Source organism: Embiotoca jacksoni, unplaced genomic scaffold, assembly GCF_022577435.1.
Source record: "Embiotoca jacksoni isolate LCO1_2020_lvr unplaced genomic scaffold, fEmbJac1.0.p SCAF_7, whole genome shotgun sequence".
NCBI classification, from domain to species: Eukaryota; Metazoa; Chordata; class Actinopteri; family Embiotocidae; genus Embiotoca; species Embiotoca jacksoni.
This window is the reverse complement of record NW_027185425.1, coordinates 15,323,235-15,340,801: the sequence shown is the minus strand read 5'-3', so window position 1 is coordinate 15,340,801 and position 17,567 is coordinate 15,323,235. Positions and strand designations below refer to the sequence as shown.

The window sequence follows — 17,567 nt, the reverse complement described above, 5'->3', positions numbered from 1 at the left end:
TCGTCCTCGGCTGCATTAAAGCTGGAGCTGTCGCAGCTGCACACACATCAAAGGCTCTCTTGCTCTCCTCGTCACTGCAGCTCTCACCGACGGCGCCTCGCTCCACTGGACGGTGGTGGAGCCCTTTTTCCTGGTCTTGCTGCACACGGCGGGATCGGTGTCCGGGCTGCGTTACGAGGGACATAAACACGGACATAGGCTGTATTCCGGGTTTCACCACCACCTCGGTAAGAACAGGCGGCTATCGGATTGCTGGTGTAGTGTCGGGTTTGTCTGTGTGGGCAGGAGGACACATAAAGGAGAATCTATGTTCTCACAGTGCAGGACTTTACGTGTATTTCTCAACACACCGAGATCTGAGACACCTTTCGGGTTATATTTATCCCTCAGTGATAATATAATCCATATTTTACAACAGCTTGTAGTATGTCGTTTTAGATCATGGAAATATTTAGCCTATATTTGCCATTTGTTATCTCTTACAACCCACATTCAAGTGGCCATTTAGCAACCGAGGAATGCATTAGTGTTTATTCCCTCCTGTAGTATATCCCCACAGCTTGTGTGTTTTAGCGATGTTAATATTCAACGCACCCTTCTCTTATAGTGTAAGATCACCTCAGTGCTTCTGCGTAACGCATCGTCCTATCATTGAACAACTGCAGTCATGATGTCCGTCCACTTGTGAGGAAAAAAGACGGGATTCCATTGATCTGATTGACAAATTGTTTTATTTGTGATGTTGTCTACAAGAATATGCATCTGAAATGTTATTTAATTGTCGTGTCATTTCTTTTGTTTTTTGCCTTTAGTCGAGCCGAGATGATGCACTGAGGAGCAAACAGCACAGGCTCCCCCGGTTGTTCTTCATCCCGAGGCTGCAGTGAACGGAGGAGGGATTGCGGTACAGCAAGGTTAATAATCAGCATCAATAAAGGTCGTGTCTGTGAGCGGGAACCGACTCCAAAAGGGTGAATCTCGCCCCTGTGCGGGGGGATCGGCGGAGAAATATAAGTCTATACAAATTATGGCCACCCTACTGCGGAAGATCGGTCTGATCCGTCTGCACGACCGAGACACCGAGGACCCAAAGCACCATCAGGGCTCGTTAAAGGGCATCAAAGGGACCCAGAAAAACAACGCCAACAAACACTGTCAGACCGCCAACGAAGCTAACATCCTGAGCACCCCGGAGATTAAGGCGAGGAAGCTGGACCAGCAGGGCAAAGACAAGCCGACCGGCAAGGATAAGCAGGGAAAGGATGCAAAGGAGAAGCAGCAGACTGGAGGAGGCGGGAGTAAAGCGACCAGTGCCTCCTCCATACCACCGCTTGCGCCTCACCGGCAACACTGCACCCAGGTCCGGACGCGCAGGTTGATGAAGGAGCTACAGGAGATCAGGAGGTTAGGGGACAACTTCATCACGGTGGAGCTGGTGGAGGACAACCTGTATGACTGGAACGTCAAGCTGCACCAGGTGGACAAGGACTCGGCGCTGTGGCAGGACATGAAGGAGACCAGCACCGAGTTCATACTGCTCAACGTCACCTTTCCCGACAATTTCCCCTTCTCGCCGCCGTTCATGCGGGTCCTGACTCCCCGGTTGGAGAACGGCTACGTGCTGGACGGCGGGGCCATATGCATGGAGCTGTTGACCCCCCGCGGATGGTCCAGCGCCTACACGGTGGAGGCGGTCATGAGGCAGTTTGCTGCCAGCCTCGTAAAAGGACAGGTGAGGGGAGGAAGTGGGGCTGGTGGGTGAGGGTCTGTGCTTGGAATATCATCAACCATCCGGTATGATAATCATCTCTAGTACATTTATTTCCAGTCATGACACACACTGGATGTGAGTAATTCCTTTAGACATTCATGCGTCATGCCTAATTAACGCCCTAAGCCACTTTTACGCACATAACATGTCCATCCTAGCTTTTAGTGTTACAAGGAGTTTGAGAGCAGTATTTTTTTTTACAGTGCAACTTACAAAATATGGAATTGTGTTTTTTGTAGCTTCATCTTTTACTAATGCAAATCAACCTGCTTTTATAATTTGTTGAATCATGCCATTTTTGGACATCACCAAACATATGGTGTAATTTTGTAAAGACAAATATAATCACACTACAAAACATTAAAAAAACAAATTGTGGTTTTGTTCTGTACCTATTTATAGCATTCTCTGCTCTCGGTGAGCTGTAAGTGCAACACTGTAATATCTCGGGTCCCTGGACTCCTCACTCCCCCCTCCTCTCCGCTATGAGCAAAACCATGATTGTGAATATTATTAATCTTTATGTGACTTTACAGCAGCCATTTCATGCAGTACAATCCTTTGTATCTTTCTCGATGCCAGCTCCTCTCTGCAGTACCCTGGTTTGCTCTCCTTTTTTTTTTTTTTTTTTCTTTATCACCTCTATAAATCAGCATGCTATGACAACAAAGACCTGCTGCCATGCAATGGAACAGTCCCTGTGCAGGCTCTAATGTAGTCTCACCGTATCGGATTAACCTAAAGGAGGAATAAAGCGGTTCCTCAACACGTGATGATGGATAAAAAGATGGATGGATAAATAGAGACAGCAGGTAGCCTGCCGAGTGGTCCTCGGTGACTTGGACTGTCTGCCTTATGTAATCCTGTCAAATCTGTTTTCCACATCCTCAGTGCACTGCTGCAGCAGCAGCAGCTCTGCTATTCCCGTGAAAATGGCTGCAACTCTAAATACTTGCAGGCTATAATCATTTAAACTCTGAGTAGATTTTCTGGTCTCCACCCAGATACCAATCAGTCTCTTCTAATGTGTTTTAAAATGCTCACTTTTGCATCACATTGCAGTCATTTTCACCCCGTAGCGCCTGCTCCGCTCCGTTCTCCTGGCTGACTGCCGTGTCTTTTGACATCAGCAGTATGACGACTCTGTGTTGTCAGACCTTATGTAAACTGTCACTGGATTCTCCTGCCCTCCCTCCCCCGCAACCCTTATAGGCTTCTCTTTTTTTTTTTTTTTTTTTTTGGTCTTTGATGATGTAACTGAACATTATTCCTGAGTCCTCTGGGGTCATTAAGCATCTGTCACCAAGAGAGGTCATCCAAAAACTGAAGCCACATCAGTGAGAGAGAGGGAGGGAAGTGTGTGGTTTTATCTTGATTTGCTGCTTGAGGAGATGAGCTAGCAGCTCTGCAGTGTTCCCTAATTATGGTGCAGTGTCTTCCTCCTCCGGTTTGCTAATGGAAACAATATTGATTAATTATTCCTGTGTGTGTTTATGTGCATCTATTTATCTCTTTGTTTGCCTCTTCCGTGCATTTGCGTCTACAACCAGCGCTCACGTGTCCTAATTTTCCCGGAAATGCTATCGCATCGTGACAGACAGAGCGCACACACGGCTATATATATATATATATATATATGTGCTATATATATATATACACTCACACACACATGCACAATATATCTATTCGTCCTTGGCCACCGGTTCTCCATGACAATAGTGATGTGGCTCGTTTCGAAGCTCCCTTCCTATTTTTAGTGCAAGAGGATGCGTGCAGTGACACTGTGATGAGCTAAAAGTCAACAGAGGCGCATATGTCTTCACCTGCAGGTGTGAGGAAGCACAGACACACAAGGTGAGATGTGACTGTGTGGGCGACCATCACTTTGGCCCTTAAATACCTCCATTTTTAAGACATTCTCTCTCAAAGTGAAGTCTATGTTGTCGCTGCATGGTGCAGGTGGCAGAAAACAAACTCAGCATTAAGTTCTAATTAAGTTGCTGTCTTTGTCATGAGGTCTAATTTGGTAATTGATCCGCACTGCTGTGTTCTTGTCGGTGCAGCTGTGTTTTGATTGTACTCCAGTGTTACATGCATAGTCCATTTAGTTCTGGCTGTAACCTGTCCTCCTCCTGTGGGACTCCCCTCATACCGCAAACACATCTTAACTTAAAAAAAAGTGTGTAAAAAGAGCAAAACGCTCCATTTCAGTTTTTGAATTTCATTTGAAAATACAAATTTCCTGTTAAATTTAGCTTCGAGTGCTAAAAAAACCAAATAAAACGAGGACATGTTTCAAGGTGGTTTAGTTAAAAAGGATTGTTTGTTCGGATAAATGTTTCTACAACAATTTGTTGATCGACAGAAAATGAGCTGCCAATGAGTTTTATGATCATCATATATTGAGCAAAAATGCCAACTCTTTTCTGATTCCACTTATTAAATGGGAATTGTGTCCATTTTATTTTGTTGTTAATTGGAAATTTTGGGAATTTTAGTGTCTTATTCTGCCAAAACAAGCAAGTTAACATCATCCAGATTTCACAAACTTGCTGTTTTCTGACATTTTATAGACTGAAGAAGTATTTATTAGTTGAATATATAACTGGTCAGATTAATAGCTAATGAAAACAATCATCAGTTACAGACCCTGATTTGATTACAAGAAGAATCAAATTTAAAGTAAAGGGCTATTAGTAGTAATTTCCCCATCAGTCACTTCAGTAAAGTTGGGGGATTCATAAGAGACAGATTAAAATGAAACCAGAGATATCCTGACTGTAGTCCAAATATAGTCAAGGTTATGTCTGGGTCCTGCATTTCCCATAATGCAGCAGATAATTACTTTGCATTAGGTTAGGTTAGGTTAGGTAGTTACTTTATTAATCCCCGAGGGGAAATTTTTTCGCTACAGCAGCATACAGAAGCAATGTGTCTCCAATGTGTCCTAAATGCCAGTTACTTTCAAACTTCAAGACTCCGGAAACGCAACCTTCTCAGCAAGGAATGATACAATGTTTGTAGAAGGTGGTATAACGTTCTCTAAAAACATTTGAATAATGTTACTACCAAACATTTATATAATGTTTTTAAAGCACGTCATCTAAAATAATAACATCCTGGGAAAACTTTTTTAAAAACTTGCTTCTGAAAATATTTTAAGAATTGGGGCATAACGTGTTATAAAAAACATGTAATATTTTTAGAGAACGTTATCGTACCTTTGAGAAGAACATTCTGGGAACTAAAAAACAAAACATTCCTCGAACATTGCATCACATTCTCAGAAAAATTTTCAAGCAAATTTTTTTATTGAACTGGGATTTGTGTTGACAATTTAATTTAACCCAATGACATCATTTAGGTTTTTTTTTATTTTTTATTTTTGGAAAACACCCCACAGAGCCACAGCAGACATTCTGTTTCCACACGCTAACTCGTACTAATGACGATGATGAGGCTGAATTTCCCGGGTAAAGTCGGTGAATTACCATTCAAAACAGTCTTTGCTCTTTTACGCTCTACCCGGTTTAATGCACAGTGTCTGGTAGTGCGTAAATAAGGAGAACCTAGACCGATGAAATGAAGTGAGACAAAACAAACATTGGTGTTTTCCTTTAATGACCGTCAGTCCCACGGGTCTCTCTTTGCTGATCGGATGACGATGATGACATTGATCCCTGTTTGTTTATCCTGGACCTTTTTTTAGCACATGTCTGCGTTATGCAACCCCCCCCGCCCACCCCGCCCTCCTCCCTCGACCCCCCGAGCTGCTGCTTCCCAACATGCACTCGGGCCTTCCTTTTGCTCTGCCCATTGACTGATCTCCATTCACACAATTACCCAGCAGCCACTCCAACACGAGTGTGTCCCTCTCAACGAGCGAGCGCTTAGCTGAAATAGATAAACACTGACATGGCACTGCATAGGCCCGGGGCGCTCGCTCAGCTGAACCACAACACACACAGATGCAGACACCCATTTGTTCACCCATTCTTTCCCCATGAGCAGATATTTTTACTTCCTTTCTTCGTCCATCTTCAGGGTGCGTTACTCCGAGTCGTTCTCGTATTTGTACAATGGCGCCAATTAACGCTCAATTTCCTCGCTTCATTGTGGAGTCAAAAAGTTTTACAGGCTTGTGCAGGAACATACAATTCTCCCATTTACACACTCTCTTCCTTTTTTGCATTATATTTCAGGTTAGATTTCTACATCTTCCTCCCTCTCTGTGTCTCTGACACACAACAACTGTTGTCAGCGAAGGCGTAATTTGCACAGTGCCGTCCGCATGAGGACCAAACCGGTGAGAAATCACCTGCCGTTGTGCATTTAAAAACAAGCACACGACGCTCGCGGAGATTAGTTTAACGACAACACGGTGTTCTGCTGAGGGTGCAGTCGATCACCATGGTAATCACACCTCTTTAACAATGGCCAATTGCCATGAAGATATCCATCCAAGGCAGCAGTGCGCCATTTTGAGGTGGCGACAGCAACCATATGGCGAGATGTGAAGATATGCATGGTTATGAGTTTGCATGTGATTTGAACAGAGGACAACATATCCCAGCTTTTCGCCATGAGCTCCCTGACAGTAGCCAATGCACTGTATTATCTGTGTTTGTCAGCTGGGGTAATCTGTATTGAGGCCTCTGGCTGCACAGAGAAGGCTGAGCAGGTTTCAGGCAGCGCTGCTTAGGTGACACCCTGTCAGTTTGTTTTACATTTTAAAGGAGTGCGGATCCATTGTTTGAGAAAAGAGGAGTTTGTCCTTATAATACGGCTTTGTTAAAGAGAGGAAGAGAAAGCAAGTCCCAGAGCAGCACCGTATATAATATCTATTGGAGTGAGTCACTGTGAGTCAGATTTTCAAAACATGTTAAAAAAAAATCCACAGTGAAGGAGATGTTTTTTTTCTTCCCTGTGCTAATAAGCTTCAAAAACCATGTCCCTGTTTTCATACCTGCCAAGAGATCAGACATTTTATTCCTCGTGTCAGCTGTCTGACGTCATTTCAAGTGTTTTATGTGTCAAACTCAATATAAGATTTAATGACGTGCCATGATGGACATTTGTAATCAGATTGATTTCCAAAACTGATGAAAGTACAGGAAATAATAGGGTGAGCTCCACAGTTCTACAGCTGTGTGTGTGTGTGTGTGTGTGTGTGTGTGTGTGTGTGTGTGTGTCTCTCTCTAAGCCCCACAGTGAAATGAGGCCACTGTTGCTACAGGAATGGAAACTGTAACCCTAATCTCCAGATCGTTCAATGTTATCACCTCATCTCCCTTTATCCCCTGCATCACTTTTGACCCAAAATAGCCGAGCAAGTACGCAATAGACCAATGTGATCCTCCGTCAGATGTCGTGGGAGCGGAGAATTAACGGCCGATTTTGTTGTGATGTATCTCTGCATGGGGAAGAAATTCACTTTTTTTTTTCTTTCAATGGACATGAAAATTGTGAACAATCTAACTGCTAATGCTTTCCTCTGATGGGTTGGATTTCCTCTAAATGATGAGGTGTATTACAGATAATAGCCATGATCTTGTTTAATCTCTCTGGTCTTTACTAAATCTCATATTTAGGCTCTTCTGACATCTTCCATGGGTGAGCCAGTGTTATATGGGGACACAGTGTCCCAGGCACGCTGCCAGAAATGACGCCTTTTTTATCGGTCCTGTTACTAACACAACGCAACTCAAGGCAAGGCAAGGCAAGGCAAGGCACGTTTATTTGTATAGCACATTTCAACAACGAGGGAATTCAAAGTGCTTCACATAAAACCATTAAAAGCATCAAAACATCAGGCAACGGAAAAGCAAATTTAAAAACAATTAAGAACATTGATCGAAACATTAAAAACAGTCATTAAAACATTAAACAAGCTAAAAATAGAATAAAAGTTGCAGTGCAGTTTAAGAAATATCTGGAACTGGAGTAATAAAATGCAGAAATACAGGAAATTGACCAACATCCTTGAGTCTGGTTCAACTGAAGGCAGCAGCAAACAGAAAAGTCTTCAATCTTGATTTGAAGCAGCTGAAAGTCTCAGCAGACCTGCAGCTTTCTGGGAATTTGTTCCAGATATGTGGAGCAGAACAACTGAACGCTGCTTCTCCATGTTTAGTTCTGACTCGGGGGACAGAACTCAAACTCAAACAAATGGCCACAAGCACTAAACATACAACTCACATCCATGCTGAAGCAACTTGGAAACCATTTATAGACATTAGTCATTTTTCCAAGTAAAATACCAAACCTGGACTGGTTCCAGATTCTCTGACATGTTACAAACCAAGAGATTAATGCTGTAAAGTCGTAATGAAAAGGACTTTTAATTGCAGGCAGTACGAGTAAGATGTACACACTTCACACAAGCATTGCTAAAGGATACATGTACTGTAATATACTTTTAAGTTATACAAGTGATACAATAGTTGCTGTTTGTCAGAGAGAAACAAAAAAAAAAAGAACAAAAAGACAGAAAAATGATGGAAACAGATTAGTAAATACCAAAAGTCCCAGAGTTGATAGTTGGCTCATCTCATTGTAACAAGCTAGCAGGGTTGTTGTTTGAAACACAATGAAAATATCTGCAGAGGAGTTTTTACTTGTTTCCAAATGTATCAAAGATGTTTTATTTCACCTGGGATTAATTCATAATGTTTTGAAATGAGGCAGTTTAAAGAATTGAGCAAAAAAAAAACCTCAAGACAGCTGAGCTAAGATAGCTAATTTAGTCTTCAGAGTCCGACACTTTCTCCATCTGGAATTTTTCTCGAATAGTTGGTTGATCCAAATCACAAAAGAAACATATTTTGTCACTTCACAATTTTGTCAAGATCCTGCCATGTCAGAAGTTTTGGCTTTGTGAGATCTGTCTCTGAGAAGAGATGACAGGACCAGTAGCTGATGATCCCTTGTAAAAAGGAGAAGTTTTAGTTTTCACTCTAAAATGTGTTCACTAGTGAGTCCTCTGGGGGCCGGTAGGTTGTTTTTGTTACCTTCGGACAGAGCTAGGCTAACTGTTTCCACCTGTTTTCAGTGTTTGTGCTAAGCTAAGCTCAATAGCTGCCGTCTGCAGCTTCATTCATATTGTACAGACCAATACGGGCAACGTATCAAGCTTCTCATTTAAATCTTGGCAAGAAATTAAATAGGTCTAATGCACAAAACTATTCATTTAAGCACCGGAGACGTATAGGATCAAAGAGCAAATCATAGCTGCCCTGTGTAGGCCGGCAAATATGGTCGCCTCTCGGTCCTCGACTGTGAATAATAGATCCTTTTAAGACAGGATGTGAATGTATGTCTGAAGGATTAAGGTGCAGACTGTGTGTAATGATACAAGGGCTATTTATCTGCACTGCACTGCAGCATGCAGAGGAGCTAAGCATCTGAAAGAATTTCATTAGTATTGGTTTCAGTGAAAAGCTTTGGTGCCACTTTCTCCCTGCCAAGAAAATGTTCTGGGTAGAAGGAAGTGGTGCAGTGTTACAGAGCGTGTACAAACAAATACAGTAAAGTACCTGACATCAACTAGTGAGTCAACATCTACAAAACTTCCAGTATACTGTAGCTACAGTGGACACAGATTTATTGTGCAGTCACGACCTTCCCTTTTGTGATATCCCTGTGTTTCTGAAGGGATTTTAATACATGGAGAACCTAGTGACACTGGCATGAATCACACCGTTGTCATGGCTGGGTTGTCATGTTGTCATGGCCGTGCACAGCATTTAAAAAAAAAAAAAAAACATTTCTTCAGCATGAAGACAGTTGTTTCTTTTTCAATTCATCTTCCCACACAGTCTTCTTCAGGGAAGACTTAAGTGCTGCTGCCAATAACAGAATAAAGCAGCTTGATCATCACGGGCGATGCCCACCCCCACCCCCACATGGTACCCCACGTATATTATTAGCCCAGTGTAGTGTGTGAAGGAGGGAGGGCTTCAGCACGGGTCTGAGTCAAATGTCACAATGCTTTTCACACTGAGCACAAGAGAGTTATATCCACGTGTGTAACACGACAGAATATATATATATATATATATATATATATATATATATATATATATATATATTCTGTCATATTTACAACCATTCAATCCTTTCATCATTTAGTGCAGTGGCTGCTTCTGACCTTCACTTATCTCCCCACTGCCCAGTGTATAGGAGGGTATATTGTCACTTCTGATTCAACCTGATATCTTAAAAGCTTTTCCCCTGCCTTTAAACATTGATCTAATGCTGGCCAACCTGCATTCAGACCACTTGTCAACAGTTCCCCCTGCGGCCGTGCATCCGCCCTCTACTTCATCCATGTGCATGTGTGCCTGGTGTGTTTCTGTCTCTCTGCATATCTGGACAGACTTGAAACTCTGTGTCCTAAATGAGTTTGGCAAGACCGCTGGCAATCGTGAATACCAGAACCATCCTTTATGTGACGATGCAAATCCAGATCAAACCGCAATATTTTGACGTGCTAGATTCAAAACATGATATTTCTTTGAGGAGACAGAGAAATAAAAATCAGTGTAAACATGCAGAAAACGTAATTAAAATCCAGATGTTCTCTTCCCTTACTTAAAGCTATAGTGACTTTTACATATGAACGGAATGTCCGTAACAATGTTAATATTACCGGATCAATGTCTGTGTTTCTTGAGTTTTTGAATCTGGTGTCTGGTGAGAGACTCCCGCGCTGGCTGAATGAACACATACTGGGCATGCCCAGTGGGCAGAGCATGTGCACCAGACACTTCAGGCAGCGAGGCAGGCTAATTTCCGGTTTAGCCCTGTGCTAACTTGAATAGGGATAAAAGTCTATCCTGTGACTCCACTAGACTTTTCAAATGTTAGCACTCTGATTGGATCAAACTCATTTCGTCGGGGTTATGACTCTAAAAAAAAACAGCAGCAACACCAGCTACAGAGCAGGCTACAGTGGAGTTTATGACATCAACACGTGTCAACAGGGCTTCTGTAGTTACGCGCACTGGCAGAAGGAGGAGACAAGTTCTGCACGGAGGGTTTAAAGCCACCGTGTTTCCAATTTAAAAATGTCTTGTTTTGACGCCATCTTGTTGTAATATCAAAAATGCCCTGCAGAGGAATGGGCCGAAAGAAACACAATTTTAGTGGGGTTTGATTGATTTCCCATGAATTTAAATTGTTCTGTTAGAATTATTTAAAAGATGTGGAGCTCAAATTATTTATTGGTCTATTGACAGAATATATGAATTAGAACATTTTCTAATCATTGTTAAAGGAACATTTTCATTTGGAACTCTTAGCTATCCAGTAGTTGCAAGTAATGTGCTTGTTTGTTGCTTCCCTCTGTTTTATATCGTTGTAAACTGATTTGTGCTTCTAAAGAGGTCCCTGTGATTTTTAGGTAATTGTGATGGTTATCCTTCCCCAGTTTCTGAAATGTTACAAGCCAAACTGTTAATCAATTCGTCATGAAAATCGGCACATTATTCAATAATCGTAAGATTCGGCTTTAGATTTTGTGGCTTTAAAATGGAAGTGAAACGGATTTTATGGCTCTGCAACAACCACAGGACTTAGATGAAAGCTTATGTCTGTTTTAGTTTTAGATGGCTTAACAAAAGTAGATTAGTCTCCTATTGTTACACATCCTCCATTTAGATTGTCAACAACATTGAATCGATTTGTTTTTCACCTCGGGATCTGTTTGTCGATCTAGTTTTGTGAAAATTCATTTATAATCCGGAGGTTTCCCTTTGACGGACACACAGACTCCTGTACTGCATGAAAATAGCTTCTTTGGTAGACGTAGCCGTTACAAAGATAGAGGTCACGAGAGGAACTTTCTCCAGCACCGTCTCTCCTTTCTAACAAAACCTTTGAAAAGGATCCAAGAGAGAGAAACTCTAAATAATGTCAGAATCACACCATTAAAGCTAATTGACCAACATTTTTGGAAACACGTCATGTCTTTCATTTGAATGGCTATAGCCTGCAGAAGTCAGTGTAAAGACTGGAAATGGTGAAACAAGTTGCCTGGCTGTCTTAAGGATATCAACATTTGGCGACCAAAACCTCTGTAGCTCAGCATGTAACATGCAACATCTGGAGCAATCACACAACATCGACACGTACACAGTGGATTTTGCGGTATATGACGATTTCACTGAAAATCATTTTGGACTCTATTCTGGATATCTATTTGTGGACAGCTGGATGACTCCTGTATCACCATATTCTCTTCTCCCCCTCTGTCTCTCGCAGGGCCGTATATGTAGGAAAGCAGGGAAGTCCAAGAAAGCTTTCAGTCGTAAGGAAGCCGAGGCCACCTTCAAGTCCCTGGTGAAGACCCACGAGAAGTACGGCTGGGTGTCCCCGCCCGTGTCCGACGGCTGAGCGCCCGTTCGCCGAACCTCCGACCGCCGCGCTAGCCGGACAAACCCAGCTAGCCCCGACACGCAAAACGACACACCACGCTAACTCAACAATCTCTCATCATCACCTTTTGCTGTTTCACTCCAGATTTAATTTTTTTCCTTTTTTTTTTTTTTTTTTTTTGGGGGGGGGGGGGAAGGTATTGTGTGTGTGTGTGTCTTTGTTATTTAAGTTTTTCATCTTCACCGAAACTGTTGGAGAGCTGACATGCAGTCATCATCGCTCCTCCTCCTCCACCGAAAAGCTACTTTTTTGGTTCACCTCCCTCTCAACCAGGGATTCTCCCCCCCCCCCCCCCTCCCCGTTACGGAAAGGCCTGAGAGGGAGGTGTGTGTATGTGTGCTTGTGAGTGTGTGTGTGTGTGTGCGTGCTTGTCACTCCATCGGACATCAGCTGGGAGTGTGTGCTCGTGCATCAGGGTGTGCATTACTGTCTTTGGATTTATTTTTGTGTTGTTTTCTTCTAACGCACACCCATGCATGTGCAGTCGGACAAATCGGGACAGTGTGGACTTTTCCACCCATGTGAAAGACTACTGAATGAAGGAGACTCGTCTCCCTCTCCTGTCCTCGCCCACCCATCCCACCCTCACCTCCATTTCCCACATCCCTCCTTCCTTTCTTCTCTTCAGCACTGAACTGGCAGTACATCCCACCGTCTCGCTCGCTCTCTGTAGCTGTCGGGTCATTTACATATAAATGAAGCTGTTAATGTTTAATGGAGAGGCAGCGCACTGGCGTTTCTACTCGCTCATTCACTCCTTCATTTCCCCTTTCTTTCGACTGTGCCGTTGCTCACAGTTCAATGCAACATGAAGATTGTAATTTACATGGAGCTGTGCTCTCTAGCTCTCTTTCTCTCTTTCTTCAGCTCGCTCGTTCACTTTGTTCCTCTTTCTTTCTCTCCATCTCTTGTGGCTAAATTTAGATCTCACTGTTGAGTAGATGGATATTGATTTCTAATGGAGAGGAAAAAAAAAGTCACGTTTCTTTACACAGAGACTATGTATGATAACAATGACAGTCAGTCACCTCTTTTTTCTTTCTCTCTCTACTCTCATGTTATCTTGTCTGTGTGTGTGTGTGTAGGAGAGGAAGAAGACTATAATTCCCATGATTTAGATACCAGATGGTACAGCTGAAGGCCAGGTGTGTGTGTGTGTGGTGTGTGTGTGTGTGTGTGTGTGTGTGTGTGTGTGTGTGTGTGTGTGTGTGTGTCAACAAGGGAGACGACCCTTTAAACAGACAAAAAAAATATGATTTACTGTGAATGACACCAAGGCCTAAAGGGAGTTCTGTTTCATGCTGAATTACTCGCCGTCTCGTTCCTCTGTCTTCGTCAGCTCCTGATTATTATTATTACTGTAAAACACGTGTGCAGTCGTGATCGAATATCTTCGCACGCATAGCCTCGCCCGTCTCCCTCCGATCCATGTGAAGAACTAAAGGTCAATAGAAAAGACGCTTTTGCTGAACCGCACACACATACGCTTAACCTCAGCCACACAACACACACACACACACACACACACACACACACACACACACACACACAGTCCTTCGTGCATACACACCTGCAGCCCGGACAGCGGCGGTAACACCTAGAAATGAAGACGGACAGGACCTCGGGCGCTGCCGTGGATGGAGTGGTGCTATAAATGAGTGTACGCTTCAGAGCCCGCCTGATTGATGTCTGCTGAAAGAGAGAGACTGAAGGCAATGGGGAGAGGAGGAGAGGAAGAACAGAGGGAGAGCAGGGAATTGTGTGAGCTTTGATCACGGCCGGCTGCTTCTCAGAAATGTCAGGTGGCTCGCAAAATGGCCGAAGACAGATATCATTCGCTCTACCTGCTGTGACTACTTAACAGACGCAGAGTTGCAACCTTTAAAAAGGACGATATAAATATCTAATATTAACTCTGTACAGCTGCAGCAATGTCAGTCTTAATCAATCGAGCCACAGACTATCCGCCCGTCCAGTCCAGTGGACACCTCGTGCGTTTGTTTTGCTGTCTGCCAGTTAAATGTCAGAGGGAAAGCTGCTAATTGGTCTGACATTTCAGCAGAGCATCATTAGAGAAGAGCAGCGAGGGTAGAAGGATGGAGGACGTCAAGCCTCCTGCTCGGCACTGACATTTCGTCCCTTTTCCTCTCCTGCCGTGTTTTTGGAGGGGAATGGGGTGTTAGGCGATGGGGAGGCTGGGTCGGGGTACAGGAGCAGCTCGATGCCAGTCAGCTCTCTGTGGTCCCAACTGTTAACCTTGAGCACGAGGTTCTAATCGCTCGGCCGAAGCAGAGCCGCGCTACCAGCATGCCACGGTTGCATCGCGTTGCGTTGCGTCTCAAAGCTCCCCTCGTATCGCGTCGGTGGTCGATGACAACTGCCCGTCTGTGTGCGAATACACGTGTGAGCAAAATATGTGTGTAACACTCCCATCATGGAAAAAAAAAAAAAAAAAAAAAAAAAAAAAAAGGCAAAAGAGACAAACGCAACAACACACCATCTGGTATGTGATCATGTATGAAAGCGTGTTAGTCCTTTATGAATTTGGCTAGTCATTTCAGGGTCGATCGTATAGTGATCTCTTGGCTTGCCAGCGGAGAAAACTGTAAACTGAATTCTTATTAAGACAAAATATCTCAAAAAGCTGAGTGTTTGCTGGTTTCAAGAGAATAATTTTGTGATATAGTTTAGATTGGTAGTTTGCAGACACTAACTGGGTGAACTGATTATGTTGTATTATATCTGCATGTGATATGTGATTGGTAGCTAGCTACTGTATATCTTTTTTCAAGAAAAGCAAGAAAAAATATGGGGAAAAAACTAAAATGCAAATGCTTCTCTTTTCTTGGTATTTTTATTTTCATTTTTGGGTTCCGTACTGTATGTATTTTTCTTTTTCTTTCTAAGCGTCCTAAAAAAAATGTCAAATTGTGTTATATGAATGTTTGTGTTTTAATTTATTTGTGGTTTGCCAAAATGAAGATTTGAAGCATGTTGCAGGTATTGTCACAAGAAAACGAGAAGAAAAAAAAAACTACTAAGAATGATAGCCTATGTATTTGTGTGATCGGGGGAAGGTGTGTTTATTTGGGGGGATTTCAGGGAGCAACGAAGGACAGCAGGTTGTAAAGCCTCAAGATTTTAAAGGGAGTATTTTGGGAGCACATCAAAGTGGAATCAAGAAAAAATTCCCTTGCTCCCTTGAATACTTCCCAGTCCCCTCCATGATGTCACTGCTGTCCCTTCCCCATTGGTTCTGCTCCATACAGTGATTTGGCTTGTGGGTAATGCAGTCAATACAAAGATCTGGACTGAAGTTCCCCTTGGTCACAGATCTAGGATCAGTACCGCCTCCCTATGCTTCAAATCTCAGTCGTCAAGGGAACCTGACCTGTGATCAGTTACTCTGAGCAACTTCGTTCCACTCCTGACTCGAGTGTTTGGTTGAGACAGAGGTCTTAAAAGTTCAAAAGGTGAAAGGTCGTTGCAAGACCAAACAGGAATGTGCAATAAAAGTTACAGCTTATTCAAAATGCTGCTGATCTGGTGTTTTTTTGTTTGTTTCATATCTGCACTACAATGAGCTAAATGTCACATCTGGGAGCTTCTGTACCCCCCCCCCCCCTTTCTTTCTTTCTTTTTTTTAAATGACCCACTTCAGGCTGCCGTGTCCTCTGCTTGGCCCCCGCATTGTCCTACTTTCAATTACTGCAGTCCAAAAGACAATGTGTCGAACATCCTCGGTGGGGACAGACTGTAATCGCACGTCCACTGCTACATGTGCTTTTATTAGCCGGCTCCTTCAGCTTTATGGAAACAGTGTTCCCTGTGTGTGGGCGCAGTGGTTGCCCTAACGTGACAACAGGGGCGCCTGTGGGGAAGAAAGTGTGTGCACGGGTCACAGGGAGAGATTAAGGTTGGACTCCAACTGAATATAACATTGAGGTAGGTCTGCCAAGGTTAAGTAACGCAATGTAAAAATATATATATAACATCCAATACTAAACGTTGGTTTTATTTTATTTTTATTTTTTTTTCCAATTGGATCTTATTAGCATCATTTTAGTCATGTCTCCCATCAGGTATGATAACACATTTTATAAGCTGCATTGCTGGGACTTGTAAATCACTATAAACATGATAAGCCGACTGTAAAGAAAAAAAAAAGAAGTCATTTTTATTTTCACTTCTAGAGAACTGAAATAGAAAGTATAGCTCAACAAGGTGTTTATTTACAGTGTACACAGAAAGAAGTTGGTGAGTAAACTGTTATCATAGTTGGTAAAAATGGTGGACAAAAGAAATGAAAATACGCAGACTGTTTAATTGAAATCATCCCTCACTCTCCCTGATTTTTGTTGCACAGGACAAATAAAACCCTCATCATCCATATCTGTACAACGAGTCCATTGACATTACTAACTCCATCTGGCTCCGCCCATCATCAACCTGATTGGATAACTGTGTAGGTGTGCAAACAGGTGGGAAAACTGTGATGGCACAATAAGAAAACTTATATGAAAATCACCAATGTTCAGTGATCTGGTAGTTTTGAACATAATGCTGATAAAGCAGGTTAAACAAGCCGACCATCTTTGGAGGTACCAGGATGTCACTTTGTGGTGATAAATAATGTTTTCGGTCCAGAAGAGGCCTTTGTGACGAAGACAATTTGACAAAGTGCAGCCAGAAAAGCATAGTTGTAAAAAGATGAGGGCTGAATGCCATTTAGCTGCTTCAGTTTCAGCACCCCGGTATTGTCTGTTTCGCACTTGGATTGTTTGTTAGTGGTAGTGACAATTGTGCACTTCCTGCTATCCCAATTCAGAAAGTCTGCTGTAAATAAAGCCTAGATTTCCCTTAAATTAATACAGTTGTGGCAGGAAGTGCTGGTACTTTTACTTCTAATTAAAATAACGCTCTGTCATTTACTAAAAGCTCCTTTGTCATGCATAGCTGCAAACCTTCTAAAATGACTTGGAAAAAATATTTTAACTTTAAATAAGAATAATATGACTGTGGTGATCTTGAATGTGTTCACTTAGTGTCACGTGTGTCTAAAATGTTATAATTAATGACGCTTGGCATCAATGTGTGCGCCACACTCATATGGACAAGACAAAGAAGTCAGCTGTCTGAGTAGATAAGAAGGAGCATGTTCAAAGTAAATCCAAGCAGCTGGATGTAAAGGTCTACAGGATTGTAGGCAACTTCCCCAGACATGTCCAACCAGTTCCCCTTTAAACAGTAAAAATGACCCCATTTGAATGCAGCATATTTATACAAGATAGGTAGGTATTCACACACGAGGAGAGGAAGACAGAAGACCTGAAATGAGTGGATAATGAGAAACCAAAAT

The 17,567-nt window shown here is 42.6% G+C and overlaps 1 protein-coding gene across 1 annotated transcript; it reads left to right on the top strand.

Moving 5' to 3' along the window:
* ube2ql1 (ubiquitin conjugating enzyme E2 QL1) lies at positions 1 to 15,741 on the top strand. Its single transcript, XM_069175892.1, has 3 exons — positions 1 to 227; positions 813 to 1,732; positions 12,035 to 15,741. The coding sequence occupies exons 2-3, from the start codon at positions 1,028 to 1,030 to the stop codon at positions 12,164 to 12,166; spliced, it is 837 nt and encodes a 278-aa protein (XP_069031993.1). The 5' UTR covers positions 1 to 227; positions 813 to 1,027; the 3' UTR covers positions 12,167 to 15,741.
* The last annotated feature ends 1,826 nt before the right edge of the window (positions 15,742 to 17,567 follow it).